The sequence below is a fragment of the Megachile rotundata genome, unplaced genomic scaffold, assembly GCF_050947335.1.
Source record: "Megachile rotundata isolate GNS110a unplaced genomic scaffold, iyMegRotu1 scaffold0097, whole genome shotgun sequence".
NCBI lineage: Eukaryota > Metazoa > Arthropoda > Insecta > Hymenoptera > Megachilidae > Megachile > Megachile rotundata.
In genome coordinates this window covers 142835-152794 of record NW_027473394.1, presented here as the reverse complement: position 1 = coordinate 152794, position 9960 = coordinate 142835, and the positions used below count along the sequence as shown (strand labels likewise).

The window sequence follows — 9960 nt, the reverse complement described above, 5'->3', positions numbered from 1 at the left end:
CTTGGATAATTAAGGTTGTATGATTGTTTTTGTATGATTGTGATTGTATGATGGTGATTGTATGATTGTGACTGTATTATTGTGATTGTATGATTGTGATTCCTTGATTTCGATTGTATGACTGTGATTGTATGATTGTGATTGTATGATTGTGATTTTGTGATTGTGATTGTATGATTGTGATTGTATGATTGTGATTGTATGATTCTGATTGTTTGATTGTGATTGTATGATTGTGATTGTATGATTGTGATTGTATGATTGTGATCGTATGATTGTGGTTGTATAATTAAGGTTGTATGATTGTTTTTGTATGATTGTGATTGTATGATTGTGATTGTATGATTGTGATTGTATGATTGTGATTGTATGATTGTGGTTGTATGATTGTGATTGTGTGATAGTGATTGTGTGATTGTGACTGTATGATTGTGGTTGTATGATTGTGATTGTATGATTGAAATCGTATGATTGTGATTGTATGATTGTGATTGTATGATTGTGATTGTATGGTTGTGATTGTATGATTGTGATTGTATGATTGTGATTGTATGATTGTGATTGTATGATTGTGATTGTATGATTGTGATTGTATGATTGTGATTGTATGATTGTGATTGTATGATTGTGATTGTATGATTGTGATTGTATAATTGTGATTGTATGATTGTGATTGTATGATTGTGATTGTATGATTGTGATTGTTTGATTGTGATTGTATGATTGTGATTGTATGATTGTGATTGTATGATTGTGATTGTATGATTGTGATTTTGTGATTGTGATTGTATGATTGTGATTGTATGATTGTGATTGTATGATTGTGATAGTATGATTGTGATTGTATGACTGTGATTGTATGATTGTGATTCTATGATTATTTTGTATGATTGTTTTTGTACGATTGTGATTGTATGATTGTGATTGTAAGATTGTGATTGTATGATTGTGATTGTATGATTGAGATCGTATGATTGTGATTGTATGATTGTGATTGTATGATTGTGATTGTATGATTGTGATTGTATGATTGTGATTGTATGATTGTTTATGTATGACTGTGATTTTATGATTGTGATTGTATAATTGTGATTGTATGATTGTGATTTTATGATTGTGATTGTCTGATTGTGATTGTATGATTGTGATTGTGTGATTGTGATTGTATGATTGTGATTGTATGATTGTGATTGTATGATTGTGATTGTATGATTGTGATTGTATGATTGTGATTGTATGATTGTGATTGTATGATTGCGATTGTATAATTGTGATCGTATGATTGTGATTCTTTGATTTCGATTATATGACTGTGATTGTATGATTGTGATTATGTGATTGTGATTGTATGATTGTGATTGTATGATTGTGATTGTATGATTGTGATTGTATGATTGTGATTGTATGATTGCGATTGTATGATTGTGATCGTATGATTGTGATTCTTTGATTGCGATTGTATGACTGTGATTGTATGATTGTGATTATGTGATTGCGATTGTATGATTGTGATTGTATGATTGTGATTGTATGATTGTGATTGTATGATTGTGATTTTATGATTGTGATCGTATGATTGTGATTGTATGATTGTGATTGTATGATTGTGATTGCATGATTGTGATTGTATGATTGTGATTGTGTGATAGTAATTGTATGATTGTGATCGTATGATTGTGATTGTATGATTGTGATTGTATGATTGTGCTTGTATAATTAAGGTTGTATGATTGTTTTTGTATGATTGTGATTGAATGATTGTGATTGTATGGTTGTGACTGTATTATTGTGATTGTATGATTGTGATTCCTTGATTTCGATTGTATGACTGTGATTGTATGATTGTGATTGTGTGATTGTGATTGTACGATTGTGCTTGTATAATTAAGGTTGTATGATTGTTTTTGTATGATTGTGATTGTATGATTGTGATTGTATGATTGTGATTGTATGATTGTGATTGTATGATTGTGATTGTATGATTGTGATTGTATGATTGAAATCGTATGATTGTGATTGTATGATTGTGATCGTATGATTGTGATTCCATGATTGTGATTGTATGATTATGATTGTATGATAGTAATTGTATGATTGTGATCGTATGATTGTGATTGTATGATTGTGATTGTACGATTGTGCTTGTATAATTAAGGTTGTATGATTGTTTTTGTATGATTGTGATTGTATGATTGTGATTGTATGATTGTGATTGTATGATTGTGATTGTATGATTGTGATTGTATGATTGTGATTGTATGATTGAAATCGTATGATTGTGATTGTATGATTGTGATTGTATGATTGTGATTGTATGACTGTGATTGTATGATTGTGATTGTATGATTGTGATTGTATGATTGTGATTGTATGATTGTGATTGTATGATTGTGATTTTGTGATTGTGATTGTATGATTGTGATTGTATGATTGTGATAGTATGATTGTGATAGTATGATTGTGATTGTATGATTGTGATTGTATGATTGCGGTTGTATGATTGTGATCGTATGATTGTGATTCTTTGATTTCGATTATATGACTGTGATTGTATGATTGTGATTATGTGATTGTGATTGTATGATTGTGATTGTATGATTGTGATTGTATGATTGTGATTGTATGATCGTGATTTTATGATTGTGATCGTATGATTGTGATTGTATGATTGTGATCGTATGATTGTGATCGCATGATTGTGATTGTATGATTGTGATTGTATGATAGTAATTGCATGATTGTGATCGTATGATTGTGATTATATGATTGTGATTGTATGGTTGTGCTTGTATAATTAAGGTTGTATGATTGTTTTTGAATGATTGTGATTGTATGATTGTGACTGTATTATTGTGATTGTATGATTGTGATTCCTTGATTTCGATTGTATGACTGTGATTGTATGATTGTGATTGTGTGATTGTGATTGCATGATTGTGATTGTATGATCGTGATTGTATGATTCTGATTGTATGATTGTGATTGTATGATTGTGATTGTATGATTGAGATCGTATGATTGTGATTGTATGATTGTGATTGTATGATTGTGATTGTATGATTGTGATTGTATGATTGTGATTATATGATCGAGATCGTATACTTGTGATTGTGTGATAGTAATTGTATGATTGTGATCGTATGATTGTGATCGTATGATTGTGGTTGTATGATTGTGATTGTGTGATAGTGTGTAAACGTGGTTTTGTTTATTTAGATACGCCCGGAGACGGGCGTTGCTTCTACGAATTTTGTCGTTATATTTTCTGTGAATTCTGTCTGGTTTAAAGCCCAGCCTGGGCTTCTCAGTAAGAATAAACGTGCTTTAATCTATGAATGATTTAAATGGAGGGTTCGGGCCTCCAGGTACTGGATAGCGGAGTGGTCTGACTGGTCGTTAAAGAAAGTTAGAAACCTCTTTCATTTAGAGTTAACATAGGACAATATATATATATATTCTGCAAAACCAACACATACGTACATACATGTATATTTAACAATAAGAGTTTCGTTTTACGAAATTTTGTAATACAATTCTGTTTCGTTCAATCTAGTGACTTTCAATGAGTCGGCGCTCGAAGATGCGAAAGGAATGTAAATGCTTTATGTGAAATTTCGATTAGTTATTTACAGATATATATTTAAATTGGTGGTTGGAGTCGATGCCTCGGTAAATAGCACGATTGAGGATTGTCGCAGCACCTTTTACACTCGGCCGATAAATCGGAGGAGATGTTCCGGTGGAGACTCGCACGAAGTCGAGATCAGGTTGAGACACCTAGGAGTTCGTCTAGAGGAGTTTATTGGGGCTCAAGACTTGCTCTGATGCCGGACGCCTGATTCCAACAGTACTGATCCGATCGTGTAATTCGCGACGCGAATAGTACAGTAACACACAAATTGACCTCGTCGAGCAACTCGGGAAAAGCCAAAAGGTGCCTGTACTATGAGATTCATGCACTGATTGAGAACAACTAGAAGATGCCGGCAGGCACAATATGTGGGCTGGGCGACACTTCGGTTACCCAAACTGAGTATGAATCCGATTCGAACAAATTAACCTCCAAACAGAGCGAAAGCTGTGCCACGCGGTCGTGTCCACCTCTTCACAAAGGCATTTGAGAACAACCAAGGAGTAGCGGCAGGGCACTTTCGTGAGCTGGGCGATACTCTGGTTACTCAAACGAGTCTGTGAGCTGTGCCTCGATCAAACATGGCAGAAATCATACAATTCTACACCAGCGAGACTACCTCTCGCAAGGGCACACAGGTACAATTAGAAGATACGGCGGGACACTTTACGTGGGCCGAGCGACACTTCAATTGCCTGTATGAGCCTGAGAGCTGTACCACGCCAAAATGTACAATTTAAATGATCTCAGTCGCTATTCACAACTGTGGGAATACCGACGAAAATTATTAAAGAGAATCGACTTCCAATCAACCGTTACTTACCACAACTTTACCCAAAGAATTTAGAAATTATCTATTTGATTATTCGCTTTAATACAAATCAATATTTACGTTCTGACTACTACGCTGTTCACGATCGACTAATTGTTCCGAAATCTGACTCTGACTGTGCCACCGTTCGGCTTGAACGATCGACTCCTCGGTTTGAGGCGTTTACGCGTCGCGGACAAATTGTCGGCTTGACGAATCTATCAGGTCGGTTTGACCTCGCAATCGCGTACCGTGTTTCGCAGAATAGATTTTTCTTGAACCGACTCGATTCGCTTCCAGACGTAGAGTGCCTAATTTGATCCTCGCATCGACCTCCTTCGATCGCTATCGAGTGGGGATCGATGCGCACGCATAATTAGTGAAAGTGGGGTAAATACTCTACCCGTAACCCCATGAAATCATGATCACGACGTATGAGCGGAGTAGGGATACCCCATACCGCGGCAATACATAAACTGATATATAATGTGTTCTTATATTATGTAACCAGCACGGTTACATATGCCCCCCTCTTCACAAAACAAAAGGTGCAGGGACGCAGTCGAAATGCACCTATGTACGCATATTTATCACATTTTAACTGATTAGCATCACACTCGTGTATAACGAGAACTAAAAATTTTAACAAAATAATTAGGCGTAGCGCCTTCTGTTCTGACGAAATAACGCAAAATAATTTTCATTGTCCGTCTTTTTAAGTAACCGTAAGTGTGCTTGGTTGCACGCAACACAAAGAAAATTTACATTATTAATTAATGGAGAAAGACAAAAATTGAAATTGTCTATCGTTAACAAAACTTAAATTGTCTATAATTTTTAATCGCACTGAAACATAACAAGATTTGTCCATTGTCAATGAAACGAAAAGAAATCAAACTGAAATTGTCCATAGTTTTTTAACGATACTTAAACATAAAGAGTCTGTTTTAAAGAGAACGCAAGAGTAACACAAAATAAAACACTTCACTGTTTTTCACAGAATACAGGTAACTAAAAATCAAAATGTTTAAAGTTGTTTTGCAAAAGAAAATAAATGTCACAATGTCATACACTTACACACTATCACTAACACATATATATAGAGTTCTATTCGAAAAAAGCGTCAATTGCGCGCTCAGTGAGGCAGAGCAACCCCAATGGATCTTGAGGATCCACGGCCGGGATCTCAATGATCGGGTCCTCTTGCTCCGTTTCCGGGATCACCTCCCACGACATATCTGCTTCCTCACGCTCAGGGGATTTTGGACAATCGAAGGTTGTTGGGTGTTCCTCCGTTTCCCTCTGTAAGGAGCGACTTCTTCCGACACCCCCAGATGGTGTTTGGGTCCTCTGGTTTTTCCTCGAGGCCCTCACCTGGACCCCCGCACCTCGGCGGTACCTCCCGCCCTGAGAGGACCTCCAGCTTCCCGCCTCGATGGTTTGAAGAACGGGTAGAGTAGCGGGTGGGTGTTCTAAGTCCATCCCCGTTTGCGTTGGCCGTGAAATCATGGCCCACTTTGCATACGCTTGTTCCCCTTTGTCGGTCATCTTGGATAATTGATGCTGTGGTGATCGGTGAAAATACAATTATCTATGACGTATAATAAAAATTGTTGGATACTTATGCAAGATTATTAGAGTTCCATACTTCGGTGATGACACGGGTCACTGCTTCTATGCTCGTCTTCGGATACAATTGTATACGTTTTGTACTAGTCTTAGATGTTCTAATTTGTCTTACCGAGCGCTCCTGTTTATATACCTTCATTATCCTTCGGGGGGGGGGGGGCTTTCCTGGAATCTTCAAGCCCTCTTTGTCAGATTCTATTGTCGTTTCTTCTGCCCGTAAATATGGTCGTAGGCTCGACGCATGAAACGTTCCCCGAATTACGCCGGATTGACAATCACTCAATAGGTACGTCGCTGGACCTTTTCTTTTCGACACCGTGTATGGTCCTTCATATATGTGGAAGAACTTTGCAATTTCCCGATCTGCAGCACTGGATACCGGATTGGATTTGATCAAAACGTGGTCCCCGATGTTATAGGAAACGGGTACTTTTCCGGTATTGATTCTTTCACAACGTTTTTTAGCCTTTTGTGACATTCTTCGGTATGCCAGATGTAATTTTTGTTTATATTCCAATTCGTCGTTGATATCCAGGCAGTTAGGGGGTTGTGACCACCTCGCCCACGGTCTTTCAGGTTTGACCTTCAGAAGCAACTCCACTGGGGTGAATCCGGTGCTGTCGTGTTCCACTTCGTTACAGCACGTCTCGATGACGTCGATCCACCTTGACCATGCTGCATGGGTTGAGGATGCTAATGTGCGAAAAATCCTCCCAATTTCTCGATTTACGCGTTCCACTGGGTTGCTTTGAGGATGACGTATTGATGACAGTACATGTTGGATACCTTCCCGTTGTAATGTGCTGATCCATTTTTTTGATGTGAATTGCGTACCGTGGTCGGTGATAATTCGCGTAGGTCTTCCATATTGCGGAATAAATTTCTCAAAAATACGCGCAAGTACTATATTGGTGGTAGCATTTCTCACCGGATATAATTTAACAAACTTAGTAAATAATTCCTCAACTACTAATATGTGTTTAAACCCACCCCTCGAGGTTGGTAACGGACCATAAAAATCGATTGACAATAGGTCGAGTGGATTTTCTGGAATTATACTTTGCATATCGGAATGCAGAGGATGTGTGAGAATTTTAACTCGTTGGCAAATACCGCACGTGGAAATTAATTTGCGCGCATATCGATGGAGTTTCGATACGTAGAAATTTTCTGCTACTAGTTTGATGGTTTTGTCTCTTCCTAGATGTGCGTAAATTTCGTGTATTTCCTTGATCAATTTATCACGTAGTTCTGTAGGAACTACGACCCTTTTTCTACCGTTCTTATTAACGTGCCACAACATGCCGTACTCGAAACAATATCGCCCGTTGACGGTGCTTCCTACCGACTTACAATTCTGAATAATCGTATTTAACCTAGTATCCTTTTGCTGCCATTCGAATATTTGACTGAGAGCCACTGTTAACTCTGTTGACATAGCGCGAGCTAATGTCGTGAGGATTGGCACGTACGTCTCGCGATTACAAGAATTTCGGTTGTCTGGATCATAAAAACGACTCATCACATCCGCGGGTATGTTTTCTTTCCCTGGTCTATACCTAATCTCGATTGTGTAGTCCTGTATAGCAAGAATCCAACGGGTGAGCCGCTGGTTTACCAACTTACTACTCATGAGAAATGTGATTGCTTTATGGTCGGTTAAAAGTACAATTCTCGCTCCATATAAATAGGTCCGAAATTTTCCTAATGCCCATACGATAGCTAACAATTCTTTTTCGGTAGTAAAATAGGCTAGTTCAGGACCTTTTAATGTTCTGCTAGCAAATGCAATCGGTTTGAGGTGACCTTGTGCATCGTGTTGTTCAATTACCGCGCCTAACGCAGAAAAACTCGCGTCGGTGGACAAGTAAAATTCTTTATTAACGTCCGCGTACTGCAAAACCACTTCTTTGCAGAAGGCATCTTTAACATTTTCAAAAGCTGATTGCAGTGTTTCGTCCCAAACCCAACGCTTTCCCTTCTTCAACAAGGCTAATAGGGGAGTTGTTGTCTCGGCTTGCTTATCGGTGAATTTACCGTAATAGTTAACGAGACCGAGAAATCCGCGTAGTTGTTTTACATTGCGCGGGGTAGGAAATTGTTGAATCGCGGAGAGTTTTTCTGGATCTTGTCTTAAACCTTGTACTGATAATATATGACCAAGAAATTTAATTTCATGACGCATAAACCGACATTTCTCAAGATTAACAGTTATGTTATGATCTTTTAATCTTTTTAACAACGCGTTAAGATGCTGCACATGCTCCTCAAACGTACTGGAAAAGCAGAGAATATCATCTATAAAATTGACCACGAAACTTTCCATTCCGACTAAGATACGACGTAAAGCTCGGACTAAACTAGCACTGCTTGTTTTAAGACCGAATGGTGTGACAGTATACTCGTAACATCGACCACGATACATAAACGCTGTATATTTTCTCGATTCTTCGGATAACGGAACCTGCCAAAAACTATTAGTTAGATCAAGACTCGATAGGAAATCAACTTTCTTGAATTTTTGAAAAATCTCATCTGGAGTTTCCGACATTTCATGATCATCAACTAGTATTTCATTCAACATCCTAGCATCAAGACATAGTCTAACTGATCCGTTTTTCTTTAACACTGGTACCACTGGATTTATATAAGGACTGGTACTGGGTCTTATGATGCCATTAGTCAGCATTTTTTTTATTTCCCTGTCTGCCGCTTCGAGGTACTTAAGCGGAATAGGATACGTTCTATTAAAATATGGAGCATTATCTTTTACTCGAAGGTGATGTTCATAACAGCTTATCCTACCGACTTTGTCTTCCCAAACTTGTGGATAGCTACGAATAACGTGTTCCAACTGTCTCTTTTGACCTGTCGTTGCTTGCACGGATTCCAAAATAGATGATATGACGGGTTGTAGATCTTGATTGTCTGAGCTGGGGATCTCCTCTGTTGTGAGCATTGCATTAATTGATGGGTCAGGCGCGTTATCTTCACCTATATTGATTTCCACGAGGCCACTATCCGTTACCATCGTTAAAATTCCCTGTTCGAAGTTGATTTTCGCCTTGGTACGGCGTAACGTGTCGATTCCCAGTATAACCTCACATATTAACCCTGGAACAATAACTACTGAAGTTTCAACGACCATTCCCTCGTGGCTGATGGACACCCAAATTTGTTTTTTCAACCGTGTTGAACGACTTCCAGTTGCTCCTATTACAAATGCTCCAGCGATTGGCAGGGCTGGACATTTGATCAACTGATCCTGATGTGCGTTATACCAGTCTTCTGATATGGCGGTGACCGAGCTGCCAGTATCAACCAGCGCTTTTACGGAAATATTTTCAATTTTAAGACGTACTTCTGGACAGTGGTTCGTTACTAAAGATGGCAAAGACCCTTTTTCTTCTTCAATAAGCTCACGACGTGTATCTTGAAACACCGAACCGATGACTACTTTCATCTCTTCCCCTTTTTTTTTCTTGGCGGATCCTCTCGACTGAGAGGGGAAGATACTCAGACGATTTTCTGAGGATTCCCTTATTCGTTTTCCGGCAACAAATGTTGCGTGTCCTCCACAAATTCGTCTTCTTCGGGGTTTTCTTGCACCTGCACTGCCCGAATACGGGGAGTACTGTCGCCTTGTCTTTCCCCCCCTCTATTACGGTTGTCCTGTATTTGAGGGCCGGGCCGACGATAGTCCTGGGCCGGACGCTGATTTGAGTTATTCGAGTATTGGAACTCCCGTGGCGGACGATTGTACGTAGGATTTAAAGTCGTTCGTCGAGACGGATTAAACGTTGGTCGATCCGTGATTTCGCGCGATGTTTTATTATCCCATTCTTTATAGTTTTCAGACCGATCGCTGTTACGTTGTCGATTGACCGTA

General features: G+C 38.6%; 1 protein-coding gene across 1 annotated transcript; it reads right to left on the bottom strand.

Annotated features, from left to right (window-relative positions):
- Positions 1-5391: 5391 nt before the first annotated feature.
- Positions 5392-6154, bottom strand: LOC143266222 (uncharacterized). The gene is made up of 2 exons (XM_076541822.1): positions 6091-6154; positions 5392-6005 (listed from the first exon to the last, which is right to left on the bottom strand). Exon 2 carries the CDS (start codon positions 5988-5990, stop codon positions 5550-5552), a length of 441 nt encoding a protein of 146 aa, XP_076397937.1. The 5' UTR covers positions 5991-6005; positions 6091-6154; the 3' UTR covers positions 5392-5549.
- Positions 6155-9960: the final 3806 nt, after the last annotated feature.